Source organism: Pocillopora verrucosa, chromosome 1, assembly GCF_036669915.1.
Source record: "Pocillopora verrucosa isolate sample1 chromosome 1, ASM3666991v2, whole genome shotgun sequence".
In the NCBI taxonomy this organism is placed as follows: domain Eukaryota; kingdom Metazoa; phylum Cnidaria; class Anthozoa; order Scleractinia; family Pocilloporidae; genus Pocillopora; species Pocillopora verrucosa.
The window spans coordinates 24,711,917-24,729,837 of NC_089312.1; the positions used below are offsets into that span (position 1 = coordinate 24,711,917).

General features: G+C 39.4%; 1 protein-coding gene across 3 annotated transcripts; it reads left to right on the forward strand.

Annotated features, from left to right (window-relative positions):
- Positions 1–976: 976 nt before the first annotated feature.
- LOC131774412 (fibroblast growth factor receptor 4-like) lies at positions 977–14,766 on the forward strand. 3 transcript variants are annotated; one of them, XM_066161876.1, is made up of 17 exons: positions 977–1,281; positions 1,989–2,149; positions 2,277–2,594; positions 3,824–4,138; positions 4,396–4,710; positions 4,964–5,128; positions 8,416–8,555; positions 8,980–9,562; positions 9,776–9,886; positions 10,182–10,357; positions 10,479–10,601; positions 10,970–11,040; positions 11,787–11,827; positions 12,291–12,390; positions 12,663–12,762; positions 13,244–13,946; positions 14,754–14,766. In XM_066161876.1, the coding sequence occupies exons 2-16, from the start codon at positions 2,032–2,034 to the stop codon at positions 13,298–13,300; spliced, it is 2,733 nt and encodes a 910-aa protein (XP_066017973.1). In that variant the 5' UTR covers positions 977–1,281; positions 1,989–2,031; the 3' UTR covers positions 13,301–13,946; positions 14,754–14,766. The 3 variants fall into 3 exon arrangements, with proteins under 3 accessions (XP_066017973.1, XP_066017975.1, XP_066017974.1); XM_066161877.1 differs by lacking the exon at positions 977–1,281 and adding an exon at positions 1,489–1,567; XM_066161878.1 differs by lacking the exon at positions 4,964–5,128.
- Positions 14,767–17,921: the final 3,155 nt, after the last annotated feature.

A 17,921-nucleotide genomic window follows, 5' to 3' on the forward strand; every position in this document is an offset into this window, starting at 1 on the left:
TAATATGTACCTCACGCATCTCAGTAGAAAACCAGACTTAATGTAGGATAACTACACCAACTGATTTTTATCAATTGCTTTCCTTGACTTAACAAATAAGTATTGTGATCCGATTCCTGCTAAAAATGTTGATTAAGAATATATAAAACTTTCAAATTGGTCTGATCTCGGCTTATTAGAATAATTACTGAATTTGTGTTTAGTGATCCCGAGAAAATTGACTTATTTAACTGCGACAGAGATGAAGCCCTAAAAAATTATCATTTTTTTAATTACGCGTCTAACGAATTATATGCGGGATAGTAACTATACATAATTTTTCTCCCCGCTGCCTTCCCCACCCCCCGAAAAAAAAGAAAAAGGACAGAAAGACAAGCAAAAAACGAAATAAATAAGGACTGTAACCGTCTAATTCACAGAAAAATAAGAAACCTAAGCCAGCATCAGAATGGGTGCTCCTTATTTTGTAATATTGCAACCTAATATTTAATGAGGTACATAGTTGTTGGAAGATATAGAAAATTGACATTTTTATTACAGAAGGAAACACGTTCCCACGGCCATAAAAGTGTTTACAGAGGGGTTTTGAGTAAATTCCTTTGCGTGAATTTATAGCGAAAAACCCAGCTTTTTGGTACCGTGGAGATCATAATTTTTTTCCATAATTTTTAAACTTTGGTAGCGAGTACGGAGAACCTTCTACTGCAGTTATAACTCACTAAAACTTCGGTACCATTGATCACACTCTTTTCTATGTCTAACAGTCAGCAATAGAGGCCTTACGGGTCTGTTAGCATAGCCTTACTCGTCCTTATTTAGGATTAAATATAATGATCTGGAATGTTATTTGATCGAAAAACACTCAAATTATGACACCTGTGGTCAAAAACATCTGTTTCCTTCACATTTAGTCTTAATTCAGAAAGCTGCCTATTATCATATTTCGTTTTTCCTGTCTGCTATCACAAGAGGATGACTGGAGGTGGCTTGAATATTCGTTTTCCTTATCATCTCCTTTACCATTTTATTTTTGTAATTATGTTATCAGTCGTCAAATACTCCTTTACTCTTGTGAGAATCGCCAGAGCTGTCTTCTTGTGCAACAATGTCTTGGACATCCATAAAATGGAGTAGTTAGTGAAAAACATAACACTTTTTTCAAATGAACAACATGTGAGCTTTTTCAGGAACCACGTAAGTTTTCCCGGAGGGAAATCACGTTGCTAGCACTTGTCAAAAATAAAAACAACGAAAACACTACAGTACATACAAGTACGAAGGGTAAGTGACTGAATTTTACTTCTTCTTTTCATTTTTTCTTAACTTCGATCTTCTTTTATGACAAACTCTCACCTGTTGTTTTCATGAGGATTCATTTACACCTTCAATTTACATTTTGATAAAGTTTTGTGAGGACTGGTTTCCAAGGTAATAAGATATGAAGTTTTGCACGAGACTGCTAATGTGCCATCGGGCTGTCATTTACGTTCAGTGTATTCGCTTGGTCACGAACATCGAGTTTCTGCAATAACACCTTTTACCTGTATAATTTTTGGCTTTTGCACTTGTAAGTACAATGCAGCAGGAAAAGAGGAGATTGTTTTCTCTTGGAAAGTGGAATTGGCTGCCGCCATCCTCGTATCTCGGGCCGCATTTAAATGACCTCATGAGCCATTAATTCGAGCTTCAAAAAGACCACATGATGATAAATAATTATGAAAGGACTGAAAAGAGTCCAATTCGGTTTGTAATCATGCGAGTGATTAGCAAAATCGATTTGTTGATCACAAGTTGCATCATGAGTTGTACTAAAGTTGTACAGATATATGATATTTCATATCTTTCCCGAAGATTTCATGTGTTCGTTGTTTTTATCCTTCATAATTTCAGTTCCTTAGATTGGCGTCACTTCTTGCCCCATCTTATCCCATCTTTCCCGGTCCCCCATCACTTCGATTCGTCCCTTATGTAGTCGATTTTACGTTTAGGCACCTGTTGTGTGAAGAACTGAACGCTCGTCCAACGAACAGAATGCTAAACACATATTGGCTTAGAGACGCTAGAAACTGTTTATTGCTATTGCTTGTTACCAGTGCTCTGAGCAACCTTCCAACCGCAGAAACGACAAAGAAATGTAACACCAAGAATGGTTAGTGGCAACCATGTGTATTTCTTTTTGCGTGTGTTTTCTCAACTTAATTAAGGTTACATCTTCACTGATCAAACCAAAATTTTTCTGATAAACTTATTGATGGAATTTTCTTTTTGCCGTCCAGTGATACCTGAAATGAAGATCCACTCGAGTCCATCAGGTCGCACACTAATTGTAGGAGAAGCTCTTAATTTGACTTGTATAGCGTGGCCAAGGTCTGAGGACGAGCTATTTCCTAGGAGAAGGATCAAGTATATTCAGTGGTATGATCCTAAGAATAGATCAGTTGGAGTCAGATGCATAAATCCTAAACTACGAAAAGAACTTCTTTGTACATTAATGCTCAAGGGATTGACTTTAGCACAGTTTGGAAATTACACTTGTGAGGCAGAAAATGATTACGTTGGATATTGCCGGCGAAAAACTGTCGAAATTGGACAAGGTAAGCAACAAAACTAACGTTATATCCTCCAGAAACAAAATAAAGCGGTTACCAGACGTTTCGTACCACCAAAGTCGATTCGTACCAAGTCAGTTGAGTCGTTTCGCACCCGAACCAAACGCGATTTTCGAAACAAAAGTAGCCTGAAGAGCAACGCTGGACGACCCTTTCCTTCTGGAACCCACGAGTTTTCTCATCAGCTGTTCTAAAACGTTTTGTTACTTTGATTTGCTTCTCGTCAAGGGAACTATTTGCATAAATTAATGACAAAAATTGGAGTAAAATTTAACAAGAGTCGGGGAGTGATCTTTTTCTTATTTGCTTACTTCTATCAGCCTTTTCCGGGTAGTTTCTAATTTCAATTTCACGCGCCTTGCCATTCAAATCAGCTGTCATGATACTTCAACTTGAAAGGAACTTCTAAATGTTGGTAATTAGAGAAGGGAATGTGGCTAAGAGTTAGGGTGCATTAAACTGCGCATTGGTATTTATCTTCTATGTACAAACTTCCTCTCCATTAAAAGAAGACATGCTTGTTGTCGTTTAGTCCTGATAAACCTAACAGCTGATCTCACTTGCGACGGAGACGGAGTTGGATTTGTAATCATGAGCAAAGAGCGATACGATCAAGTGAAAATCAAACCGACAGAATCAGAAGAAAAATACCGTTACCACTTACGACTCCGTCGCTTACGATCCTTTGAAGAATAGTCAAATATGTAGGCGGAAGACTGTGCTGGAAGGGCCTGGGAACTGGCATGTGATTGGTTGTTTTTTTCCGATTCTGCTCGCGACTGAAAAAATCTAGTTTTCACCACGGAAAAAATGAAACCGTTCTGATTCTTCTGAGTCCCATTCTGTCGAGCTTATGACTCCGCTTATGATTCTGATTTTCAGTTTTCACTCGCTCCAACTCTAACTACGACTCCGACTCTAACTCCGTCGCCAGTGAAAACCAGCCATTAGTAGGAGCACTCTTAAGTAGCGACCAAGTAACATGGACAGCAAGAAATGGAGAAGCATGTGTAAAATGGATTGCAAATGGAGAAAACTTAAGGCTATTCCAAGATGTCTAAAACGTGACAAACCTCGCTTTTTGTTTGTAGAGCTTCCCTTTTCCTGTTTTATGTGCCACCCTCAGTTTCCAAAAATATTTTTTACGGGCTCTCAATTTTTTATTATGTTCTCCCAACACATTTTTCACTGTCATCTGGGATTGTCGGTGTCAGCTTTCCAAGCACCAGAGACTGTCGAGGATCCAAAGAACCAAACCGTCGTTGCTGGTTTCAACGTAACCTTGAACTGCAACGCCCAAGGTTCTCCCATGCCATCCATCACATGGATAAAGAACAACGATTCACTTGCTATACAGTCCAACCCGAGAATAAAAGACATCGAGACTGTCCTGGACTACAAACAAATTCATAGCCAACTGGTAATAGAAGATGCAAAGAAGAAAGATGAAGGAAAATATCACTGCGTTGCAAATAATACTGTGGGAGAAAAAGCATCCAACCCGGCTTTCTTGTTCGTAAAGGATTTAGGTGAGACGTATGCTGTATATTTCTTCTTAACTTGGCATCTGGTTTTATAATGGGACGACCATCTTTTTCTTTAGAGAATGATGAAAAAAACTTTAAAGAAATTTTGGCAAAAGGGAAAGTGTTTTAGAATTCAAAAAAATTTAAGTTCTCTTTTTAAATTTATATAATGCGCGGTATTTCTCTTTCATTCATCTCACTCCTTTCTTTTATGTTCTCCCAACACTTTTTTTACTGTCATCTGGGATTGTCGGTGTCAGCTTTCCTGGCACCGGAGACTGTCGAGGATCCAAAGAACCAAACCGTCGTTGCTGGTTTCAACGTAACTTTAAACTGCACCGCCAAAGGTTCTCCCATGCCATCCATCACATGGATAAAGGATGACGATCCACTTGCTATACAGTCCAACCCAAGAATAAAATACGTTAAGACTGCCCTGGACGACAAACAAATCCATAGCCAACTAGTAATAAAAGATGCAAAGAAGGAAGATAAAGGGAAATATCACTGTGTTGCAAATAATACTGCGGGAGAAAAAACATCCAACCCGGCTTTCTTGTCCATAAAGGATTTAGGTGAGACTTATGCTGTATATTACTTCTTAACTTGGCACCAGGTTGTATTATGGAACGACCATTTTTTCTTTGGAAAGGGATGAAAGAAACTTTAAAGAAATTTTGGCAAAAGGGAAAGTGCTTTAGAATTCTCAAAATTTAAGCATTCATTGAATATCCACAAATAATGCAGAGTATTTCCCTTTCATTCCTCTCTCCGGGTATCAACATTTTTTATTTGTTTCCCGTACTTCTTTCACATCTTTGCTTTCAGACAACTGGGCGAGGATTGTTGAGGATCCGGTGAACCAAACTTGTATGATTCGTCGAATTTACTCACAGTCTATCGTGCTGCTGACAATATACCTGGGGCGCAGTTTTCCACGCCGTGTGCGTTGCTTAGGCGTCGTTTGTAGTTTTTTTGCCGTTTTTTGTCAAGGTTAGTTTTGAGCTAAGCTAAGGATTTTAAGGATCTTGTAGAGGAGAAAACTTCGAATCGTCGCCGGATAGATCCTCGTATTGTAAATCGTTGTTTACAAGAGTATATGGATTCTGGACGCATACAGGTTGTTGTGTCGTATTTATTTTCGCCAAGCGTAGCTGGCCCCTACATAATTCAAAGTTAGAGTACTTAAGTCAAGATCTGTTTACAAGAGTAGTTCGTCAAGAGCTGACTAGCAAAAAGAAAAGAAAATCGGCCAGTAGTTCGAAGGTAAAAGTTGTCTCAGAGGAATCGTACGTACAGAGGCGCCGAATAAATTGTCAGAAGTCAACGCGTTCAAGAGCGACGAGAGAGGTGGGAATTTGGATGTACAGCCATCGGTAGGCATAGGAAACGTGGATTTAATTTCTGTTAGCGAAAATACTCGAGGTTCAAGTATCAGTAGGGCACCGCCATGCTTACTGGAGTTCCACTGAAGTGTCCACAGTGCTCGGGACCCCATGGAGTCTAGATCTGGAGATATCGGATATTTAGAACTTCCTCTATAAGAGACTGTTTAAAGCCTGTGAAACAACACCAACTTTGCAGAGCGTGTCTCCCACAGGGACATAATGCAAAACAATGTCTCAGAGGATTCTTCCTTTTGCGCCATGGCATTTGGCTACCAACGAAGAAATGGGGAAGTGGCCTCGCTTTGATGACGTCAGTGTACCCGAGACAGGAGATAAAATAGTAGCAATCCTGACGGGCAGTGATCATCCAGAAATTATCGACTTGCAGTTAGACAAGTAGGATCCCCTCTGGGTGGACCGTCTTTGGGCCTATTGGAGAAATTGCAGATGAGCAAGTACACGCAAACATAATACACAATGAGCGTGAAGTTCTCAATGCACAACTGGAACGCATGTACAATGAAGAATTTGGAGACACTAACGGAACTGTAGAAGAAGGCATGTCGGTTGAAGACCATATAGCCAATGTAATTATGGATCAGTCAAAAACCCTAGTAAATGGGCATTATCAAATTCAACTTCCATCTCGAGAGGTAATAGAGGTGGCTTCCAACTCAAAAATGGATTTCAAACCGTCGTGATGTCTTGTTAGCATTTCCGGTGGAAGAAAGAGCTCCGCACATTAAGGATCTAGATTTAAAATCCGATAACTTACCTCTGGATAGGGCCCTGTGGATCCATTGGGACGTGGAACATGATACGATCAAAGAATCGTAAGGGAGTGCTGTCCTCGGTTGCGACCGCATACGATCCACTTGGATTTGCCAGTCCGTTACTACTACTCGGAAAAGAAATCAGTCAAGAACTGTGTAGATTAGAGCTAAGTTGGGACAACAATATCTCAGAAGAATTCGTTGGAGAAAGTGGAGAGAAGGCCTTATGAGTTTCCAGGGATTCAGGATCCCGAGGTGCTTTAAGCCAGAAGGCTATGTAGAGTTGCACGAGCAGAGCTACATCATTTTGCTGATGCTTCGAAAGAGAAAGGCTATGGAACAGATACATTGCAGTTCCACTGTAGAACGCAGTCACCGAGTCGAAATTAGAATTAAACGCTGCTACCTGGATCAAGAAGATCGTAACTAAGTAACTTGAAGGGAGATTGAGGATTGACAGTGTTACTTAGTAGGGTGATTCGATGATAGCCCTGAAGTATATTGCTGACGAAACGCGAAGATTTGTTACCTTTGTTCCCAACCGAGTGGCCATTATACAGAAAGAGTCACAACCAAGGCAGTGGCCCCATGTGAGATCAGAACACAACCCTGCAGACTATGCTTCTCGAGGAATCAAAGCCTCAGCGAAAGAAACTAGAAATGTGGAGAAATGGAGCAGAATTCTTATGGAAGAACGAGGACGAATTGCCCCCGCAGCCTACAGAGGCTTCCGAAGCACTCCTAGACAGCGACGAAGGAGTTAAAAGAGCGAAGATTACTGTTGGAGCAGCTGTCGTACAGAAAGATTTCAGGATCTCCCTGTTTCAACGCTGTTCTAAATGGGGTCGACTGTGAAGATTAGTCGCGTGTCTCATTCGTGTTTTCCACAGACTTCACATCCAAAATTACGGGCTGAACAAAGCAAAAGTTCGAAGATAGAATTGAAGCTCAGTCCCACCCCTTTATCAGTGTCCGAAGTGACTCAAGCAGAGAAGAGAATTGTAAAGTTTTTACAGAGAAAGTCATTTCCTATATAGATATCGACAAGTCAGTGATTACAGGTCGACTCGCACGACTTAAAACAAGCGTTACGAATGCATGTTGCCTGAGGTTCTAAGCAGTTTACATTGGAGTGGCCGAAGACCTGTCTACAGATAGCTTTATCAACGCAGTTTTGCGCTTTGTTAGCAGACGAGGTCCCCCAATAGTTATTTACAGTGATAACGGTACTAATTTCAGAGGAGCCGAGTTGGACGTTGTTAAGGCTTTGAAGTATCAAGAGAGGATCCAAGCCACCTTGACTAAGAGAGGAATTGAATAGAAATTCAATCCACCAGAAGCGAGCCACCCAGGGGGAGTCTGGGAAAGACTCATAAGCATGTATGATTCGTTGAATTATGTACTACTAACAGCGCCGCTGACAATATACCTTGGGCGCAGTTTCCCACACTATGTGCGTTGCTTGGGCGTCGTTTGTAGTTTTTTTGCCGTTTTTTATCAAGTTTAGTTTTTAGCTAAGGATTTTGAGACAAACCTATATGAAGCAGTAACTTCGAATCGTCGCTGGATAGATCCTCGTATGTAAATCGTTGTTTACAAGAATACAAGGAATCTGAACGCATACAAGTTGTTGTGACGTATTTATTTTCGCCAAGCGTAGCTGGCCCCTACAAAGCTACTTTTTTCGGTTCCAATGTAACTTTTAACTGTTCTGCAGCTGGTCTTCCCAAGCCAAATATCACATGGGTCAAGAACAATAATTCGAATGCTGCAAACTCAAACCCAAGGGCAAGAGTCATTCCAATTCTACTAGATGACAAAAACATCATGCAAAGCCAGCTGTCAATAAGAGGGGTAAAAGAAGAAGACGACGGCAAATATTATTGTTACAAAGAGCAGCGCTGGAGAAATAGCACCAAAATTTGCGTTCTTGTTCATTAAGCAGCTAGGTGAGGTCGCAGATTGATACTGTTTGTAACTCTGCGTTCAATTTCTGTGAGGGCAATTATGCAGCATAGCTCAGTATAAAATTTCACCCGATAATAATTGAAGGAATTTCTCAAGTTTTCCGACTCTCACCGTATTCAATTTTTCCTCTTCTTTCAACTGCCGTATCCAGCAACAGCGTCACCGAGAAAAGATCGGCATCGTTCAGTCTCCTTGATTACTGTGCTTAGTGTGTTTGGTGGCACCATAATGACATTCATGTGCGGGTGCACCACGGCGTTTTTCTATCGACGTGCAAGACGAAATAAACAGGTATTTTTCATAGATTGTTTAACCCCTAAGAGTGACTAGCATCTAACTTCTCCTAACAATATCACATTTGCAAATTGCACATTAAGGTGATGAGAATAAAGGAAATGGTCACCAACAAGAAAAGTTCTGGATTATGAAACAAATTCTCCTCATCAGCACCTAAGGGAATGTATGGGAAACAGTAAGGGGAATACGCATACTGATGCTAGGGTGGAAAGGGTTAAAAATTAACTTTTTCCAACTCTCAAAACGATATTTTTTCTGCAACTAAATTTCTGCTGAATTAAATCGGAAAGAATACTCAAGGAGGAGAACAAACTATTTTTTTTGTTTTGAACGACTGGACATTTCGATCACCAAATCATTAGTGACCATGAACTGCTATCTGTTGAAGATATTGACATTCTATCCATTTCAATAACAGGGTAACAGGGATGAGGGAGAAATGTATGTGGTCTGCATGGCCAACAACGATTTGGCTGAGGGGATAGCGGAAGATGAGAATCATAATGAGAACGGTTCAGCGCCTTCAGTGGTAAATGTTGTCGCTCCGCTGGTAGATGATGAAAAGCTAAATACTAATATGCGACCAGAAAGAAAAGACCCCAAACAAGACGATGGGAGTGTCGACTCGATGCTCCTAGAGGGACGCAAGATTCCTACTCCACCAGATGTTGGAGAAAAAAATTTCAGAAATCTCATCTTTGTTCAAAAAGACCATGCAGAAAAGTTGGTAAACTCACCGAGTGGTCATTTAAGTGCTCAAGATGGTTGTGATGATGCCAACGTGATTCCACATCAAGAAAGTGGCATGGATACCTACAAACATGGCCATCAAATGCTAACATCTCTTAACATAGCGCTTGAAGAAGAATGCGAAAAAGACTTGGATGATCTCGAAGTGCTTGAAGAAGTACTCGGCGAAGGGGAATATGGAATCGTTTACAAAGGTCGTTGTGGTAGAAAGAACGGAAACGTTATTGATGTTGCAATAAAAAAGTTGAAAGGTATGCATAGGAGTCTCACTCTATTCGCACTGATCTTTTTTAAGTTTTAACTTTTCCTACAGTCAGGAGGGATCAGTAAGTAAATACGATCACGTAGATGCTTTTGAGACCATTGAATGTCATTGTAAGCTTCTGAAGTCATTTAATTGCACTCGGCATTCTCTGAGGAAAATGAAGGAGTGTAACGTAACATCATTTCACATTTTTATTTAGATGATGCAAGCAAACTTGAGAAAGCCGCGCTGTTAAACGAGATAAGGACTCTGAAACAAGCTGGCCGACATCCGAACATTGTCAATTTAATTGGAGCATGGGTACACGGAGGTAAGGTTTCGTTCGACTATACAAATGGCATAGAATGGGCATCTATCCTCAGTCTCACTGGCCTGCACAAAAAAGCCATCAATAATTACTTTTTACTGAAGTTTACAGAGTAACTGAGGTGTTAGGGTTAATTCCGGTCGCGTGAAATTTTTTTTGAGTCATGTCTTTCTCTTTGACCTCCTCTAATTTTTCTGTCCCAGTTAATGACAAGATAACTTTGCGATTTCGTAAACTACCTATCATGCAGCCCGTAAGCCGTCGTCGAGTTCCTGATAGCCAACTTTTCTCTACTCAGAAACAGTTTTTGTTGTTACTGAATTGGTCCGAGGTGGTAGCCTTGAAAGCCTTTTGAAGAGCAAGGACGACGGAAGTAACGAATATGCAAATGTCTGCTGTAAACTGAGCGACCGACAGCTGTTGAACATTGCGCTGCAGGTGGCCTTGGGAATGCAGCATTTAGAAGAGCGGAAGGTTGGCAAATCACAGAAAATTTATCTCAACGATAACTCTTGGTGAAAATTTCACTCATTCTTAAAATGCTTTGGTATAATATTTGTGTAATAAAAAACCGAAATGGCAACTTTCTTTTCAGTGCATTCACCGCGACCTTGCAGCGAGAAATGTCTTTATTGATTCAAGCAAGGTGGCAAAAGTTGGAGACTTTGGATTAGCAAGGAACATCTCAGACGATGGATTATACATCAAAACTTCATGTGTAAGTGCTGGATCACCCATTATTAGTCTTCATTCTTATGTTGAAAGCCGCAGGAAATTTAAATTTCTGTTTAAATACGACCACTCATTTTTCTCTGGGGCCGCATAAGCTCAACTCATAGAAACCCTGAATTAAATCTATTTATTTATCGTAAACCATTTTTTTTCTGTCTGCACTCTTTCAATATAAAAAACAGTACATGTAAGTATCACTTTAGAGGGTCAGAACCTTGTCGTGGGCTAAATTTCATTATTTCCTTCTAAATTAGGCGAGCAAACGCTTTGGTTGGCATGATATCTTGTATGCTTGTTCATTATATATTACGTGATGATACAGAATAGCTTTTTTTAAGCTACCTTTATCAACAGGTTAAAATTCCATGGAGATGGTCGTCTTTGGAATCTCTTCGAGATCGAGTTTATACATCCAAGAGCGATGTGTAAGTAAACAAAAAGAAACATACGATGTCTGACGTGGAAGGGGTAGCCTTGTCCACCACCAATATGTTTGGTCAAGATCGAGGCGCTTAAGGCTGCTGAGATTTTTACGTACCGAGAATAATGTTGGAGAGGAGTTCGTCTTCTCCTTTTTTCCTTCCTTTTGTATTCCACTCGATGTCCCTGGGAATCATGTGTGTTTCATTTTAGTCATTTTGAACTGTATTTCGCTCTACACTCATGTGTATCGAGCACTTTCCAACAGCATTTGCTTACAATTTCCCACAATCATATATATATATATATATATATATATATATATGTATATGTATATGCATATATATATATATATATATATATATATATATATATATATATATGTATATGTATATGCATGCTCACTAGTTTATCTAGTTTGAGCACTCTGGCATGGCTTAAATGATACCACACGTGTGAGATCACTTGGGGTGGCTATATAGCCTTACCTCCATCCTAGCATCAGCACTGCACTGATGAGGCCCAGAAGGCCGAAACAGTACTGTCTGCAGTTAGTTATATATATATATATATATATATATATATATATATATATATATATATATATATGTATATATATATAGATGCAATTTTTATGATGAACTTTCACTTGCTAAATTCTAACACTTATTTTAAAAAATTCCACTATTTCATTTTTCGAAAACAATAGATACCTTTAAATGAAAGCGTCCTTTTTCTTAATCATTTTCAGTTGGTCGTTCGGCATACTACTTTGGGAAATAGCAACATATGGTAGGTCTATAAACATTTCTATAAACATTCGATGATTTCTATGTCAAGGAAGAGCTATATTAAAACGCTTTATTATCTGGCGAAGTGGTCCTGAGGTAAATTCTAGCGTTCAGTGAATTCAGTAGATTTTGCGAGCGTTCTTAGTTCGGGTCGGGATTTATCCATACGGACTGTTCCAAGGAAACGATCACACACTGCGTATTTTTGTTCGCGAAAGTCGGCGAATACAAAATTAAAAAGTTTGGTCCGAGCATCACACAATAAACTACTTACTAACCTCGCTTGCTCGAGTCTTACTGTGGAATATTGGACCTCAGTTGTTTTAGTGTGCAGCTGGCTGCGCTCAGTCCGTACTGCCACACCCTTGGCCCTCATGCTCAGTTAGTAAGACGTTAAAAATCCATTAAGTTTTTAAACTTAAAAGCTATTACCATCGAGCAAACTCCGTTATTTTGCTTTATAGGTGAGTTGCCATACCCTGACATCGAATCACCACTTTCCCTGGTAAGTCAGCTCTCTACGGGTTATCGGATGCCTCGTCCTCATCGATGTTCGGAAGAACTGTAAGTGTTTCGATCATTTGTAAGACCGTCTATTTCTTACATATATTTGCTTACATGTTAACAGTCGACACTTTTATCATTATTTAAGTAACTTGAGGCATTTGTCACGTGACTGGGTCAACGAAATATTCTGCCTCCCGTAAGATACGGGAACTCTACCTATTTGGGATGTCGCTGTCATGGAAGCTCCGAAGTTTGGTTGGGTAAAGAATGAGTGAGCTAGGTGACTAAAGAGGTCTTCAAAATTAAAGAATGATGCAATGCATTTGTAGGTATACGTTAATGAGTTCTTGTTGGAACGAGAATCCTTTGTTGAGACCTTCGTTTACTGACATCGTGAATCAGCTGGAATACTTCTTAAGAGAAGTAAAGGTGAGTGAAATTGGATTTAAGCCATTCCTTACTGCTTCCTTCCTCTTCCACTTTTTCTCTTTTCAATTAATTACACTTGAGTAGATTACGCGGAAACATTTTCAACCCCTTCAATTTTCAAATGCTGGAGAGACTTGCATCTAACGAGGAGTCATATAAGTCCAGGGAAATAGCAGCAAAAATCGAAACTCTCTTCGTAGTAAATGGCTTATTAAAATTAAAATTATATCTAAAGGAAAAATGAGACAAATAAAATTGTTACCAGAACGATAAAATGTAAGTTGAAAAAATGGGGGAATAAAGGTTTGAAAGTCGTGTGTATTAGGTATAATTGGTCTTTCTTAAGTTCTGTTTTTCATCTTTTCTCATCCGCTCGCTTGTTCCTTTTGTCATTATTATCTATTATCACTATTATCATTACTGAGCTTCCTCCGTGTATCCAACCTGTCATTTTTTCATCGCTTTGATTCTTCTGTTCCAGAGGACATATATCAACATCATGGAGGATGAAATCACTAGCAGAGTTGATTTGAAGTAGAAGTAAAATGAGTGGGGTGAAAATCCAGCACCTAGCGCCATGTTGTGCTGTATTTCAAAATTGAGTAGTCTTGAATTGAACGACCTGTTCATCTTGTTACCAATAAGCTAGGTGAAAAAGAAAGTTATAGAAATCTTAGTTGTTATTATGCTGGTGGGCTTAAGAAACTCAGTCCTTTTTTTTTTCCTTGGTAATTTTCATGAAAGCAGCTCCTGTGTTGGTAAATTAGTCAACTCCGCTTAATTGATGAGAGAATGTAAATACGACATGCTTTCATTCATTAGCCGGAAATGGGTAAAGTTCGTTGTGAATTGCACCATGTTTATTTGAAGAGGATCAAGAAGACTGGAAAACGGACCTGCTGTCCCTGGATCCTTCCTGGCTAAAACGACCAGCCAAGCAATCGTCGTCACAAAATTGGAAGACGACGAGATCATTCGTTTGAAGGAACTGTGCACTCACATGGACGTAATAGTTGAGAAACTGAGACGAAGACCAGTGTTTTTGTATAATTAGGCTTTGAGTAAGCAATTAAAGGAAGATGAACCACGGTTTATCTCAATGTAATGTTACTCTTACAGAGATATCGCTGAAACAGAATAGGGGCGCTTATTTGAATGAGGGCTTCAATCTATCCCTTGATTATGTGAGTACCCAGATGACAGAGGGCTCGGCTGACAGATCTTGATACTCTGACGTGAGGAAGACATTTTTGTTTTTACGACTAACAGCTCTGCTACGTTCCAGAGTCCGTGTCCATGTGTTTCACAAATGTTTAGAAATTCTAAAAACAAAGAAACAGACGTTGATACGATAGTCGAAGCAGAAAGTAAATATAGCTTGTTTAACTTATCAACCTTTGCCGAAAAAGCAACTACAAGGCAAAATTATCGATCGAATACACTTTATGCAAATGCCTTGCGAAATTTTAACCAGTCAGCAAAACTGTTCACTGTACATTCCCTATGGTGCTGACTAAGAGAAATTCGTTAAATGGTCAAGAGCTCGTCGAGTTGTTGATCATTTATTTTATTCTCCTGACCTTAATGTTTAATCCAGGGATGGTGCTGTGAAGAGAAATTAGATGCTAGTAACTCTTAGGGTTTAAAGGGTTAAATCATACGAGCCTTTAACTCCCAAGATCTCATTAGTAATTCTCCTTACTGTCTGCTATACAAATCGTCTAATGTTACTTCTGAGAATTTGGTATTGGATCAAACCTCCTAATTGATACCTTTCTTGGTTCTCATTTCTTGTCTTCTTGAATTTGTACTGATATTGTAAGGAGAAATTCTGTCTTGGTCACTCACGGAAGTTAAAGGGTTAAACTAAAGAATTTCAAAGGTTACTTCCTTCTTATCTCTTACCTAAATTTTTCCTGAAAACTACAATTAAAATAATAAAAAGCCAACTGCTTTCGAACGTTTACATAAAATGGTTTCTAAATCTTTAGCACTGCCAAATAGAGCTGACTGTGAACTGCTTCAAGCATGTAGCTACATAAAGGCTCAGAGACAAAGACCGACGCACTCATATGAATAGTATGTGAATAGTTGTGATTTTAGCTTTACTCAAATTTATTTGTCATTTACTCTTCTCTCTTTGAAGCAAATTAATTAGGATAGTGGAAGTCGTGAACGAAAAGAATATGGGTCTGAAGCTAGTCTCGCAAATTAGCGATGTAGCTATGATATTCACTTAGCGTGGCATACAGGTGATTTTTGTCTATCTCGTTGGCTTCTGTGAAATACTTTTTGTCTGAATCCGGCTCAACTTTTTCTTCAAAAGACTAAATGTCTCACCGGATATCGCGTTAAGCAGAATGAAGGACGAAGAGAGTCTATGGCCTTCAGTTACTCACGAGATAAGTAGTTTTAAAAAATTTATTTTTTTGCCGCCAACAAAACTAAAATTCCTATCTGTCTATGTACTAATTGCTTAGAATCACCGAGATGTTTTTAATGTTATCTTTTATAGGCAACCAACTTTTCTTCCATCGGCGAAAAAAAAAACAAGAACGTAAACTTTGAGCTGTAAGTGATGATGGATCGGCTTCATGAAAAAAAAAGGACGGGCTTGATTCAACGGTCAGTTTACAACAAAAGATAAAAATAATTAAAGCACTGTTTAGGTTTACGCTTATTAAATATTCTGAACACGAAAACACGACGAGTTCGTGTAGTGTTGTTATATACGATAATAATGTCTAATTTTAGGGCCATAGCCTTTCAAGTCAGTTACTTGTAGCAAAGAGTGCTCATATTTATTTCATGCATATTAACGGGAAAAAAACAAATCTTAATTTCTAGTCGTTACAACGACTACAGCAGGTCTCAGCTGAATCAATCCATTTTGATAAGCTGAAAATTACCTCCCTCTACAAAGCCACTCGCTAAGGGCTTACCTTACAAAAAGCAGTGACGGAAATTTGAATGATAACAGTCAACAACAGTTTACCATTTTCCTCATGCAGTCATTCATATGATCTGTGTGGTTTTAAGTCTGTGTTTCTTTAGGATGAAAAATGCAAGAGACCATTAACGCCATGATTTCGATGAATAATCATAAGTTGTATTCACCTTACGGTCAATTGGATAAACTAACACGATTCAAATATATACTACGCGCACTCAAAATTCTGACTGAATTATCATATTCGGAAAAGAGCGAATAAGGTCTAACAAAAGTTTTTCCAAAGATGCCTTCATTGTTTTCAAGTCGAAGACGAGGGAAATTTTTCCGTCGGTGACTTAATTTTAACTGATGACGTTAACAGAGGGCTCAAAAGAGCAAGATAACACGAAAAAGCTCTCGCAATAATTTCAATGACGCACTAACTTTGTTGTTCTAAAATGGGTTACTTCTGCATTCTAACCAGTCAGTGACAACCTCAAGTTATCGACAGTTAAACTAGAGCCAACATTCAATAAGTATGATGACTCTTGTTTTCTCAGATTTTTATCGCAGTTTTCTGTTCTCGACCCTTATATCGTGGTGAGTCAAACGTCTGCTAAGCCAGGTAACAGCGTTAGTACCTCAGTCAGTTCTTCACCCACAAACCGATGTAAAAATGTCTACTTCAGCCTCAATGCAGGAACACCAAACAAAAAGATTGGAACACTTCTTCAGGAAATGAATAAAATCAAAGTCAGCATTGTCAAAGCGAGAAACATTTTATGTAAAGGTAAGTTCACACTAGATCATCATTTTTCTTTTCCCCTTTTTTGGAATTGTTCCTCAGATAAAGGAAATCCTATGGATTTTAATCTTGTCTATCCTGTCCTGATTAACCTCTTCTCATCTCGGAAGAATCTACAGAAACTCTCCCTAGGGAAATAAAAGAGACACTTCTCGAAATGCAAAACGAAATTGCTTCTATCAAAGAAAACAAGACACTCAGTGAATCTCGACACACCTGTACTGAGGGTAAGAGACAAATGGAGAAGCTTGTCATGTTATCAACAAAGTCCTACGATTCTCGCGCAAATCCATTTATGTCTTCCAACAGTTAATAAGAACTGTGCTGTCTTCTGTGACCAAACGACAGCCGGTGGGGGGGGGGGGGGGGGGGAGACAGTATTTCAGAGGAGACTGGATGGCTCGGTTGACTTCCATTGCCGCTGGACCGATTACAAGAATAGCTTTGGTAATCTGTATGGTGAGTTTTGGCTGGGACTGGACAAGATACACCGTCTTACAACAACAATAAAGAACAAGATCCGTGTACATCTGATGGACACCAAAGGTAAAACTGCTTACGCCGAATACAACATGTTTGCTGTTGCCAGTGCAGATATATAAATCAGAATATGATAGCTCGTCGATGGGCTTTATTTATAATTGCATGGCATCATGGGAAAAATTTCCTCCGCGGCCTTAATGACTTCACATTTTTCAGGAACTGCGGGCGATTCTCTTTCTCTTCATCGTGGCCAGCCCTTCGCAACCAAAGACAAGGACAGAAATCGCTGTGCTGTGACCTACAAAGGAGCTTGGTGGTACGATGGCTGTCATCGCTCCAACCTGAATGGACTGTACCATCACGGAGCGCACTCATCTTATGCCGACGGAGTCAACTGGTATGACTGGAAAGGATATCACTACTAAAAGTTGAAGTCACACACCTTAACACCTACCACGAATGGCTCTACCTAACTACAATTCGGTCGTGAACTACTCGCCTGATCCCTGGACGGGCTACTTTGTTAATCTAATCGAGACTTAAAGAGAGATCGAGTACAATAAAAACGCTTAAGATCCTAAAAGGAAAGCAGTGTTTGACTTGAATTTCAAGGATTTTTCAAAGGAATCCACTGCAAAAAGGGGGGGTGGGGGGGTGGGGGGGTTTAATTTTGTCGGTAGAGAAAACAGAAAAGCGCCTCCACAGATATAGACAAAACTCTGGATTAATTCTAGAAAATTTTTATAAGGTCAATAAAATAAAGCAAAATATGCTTGTTGTGTCATCCAATTGGTCGTGAGCATACAATCAATATGACATAGCGCGTAAAGTTGACATGATACCCAATATGTACAGCAGATGTTGGGTTATCATCTCGAGTTCAAAGCCTGCCTAATTTCCAAGCCCCTCGTTCGTGTCGTGTTCTCAAACATTTGAAGT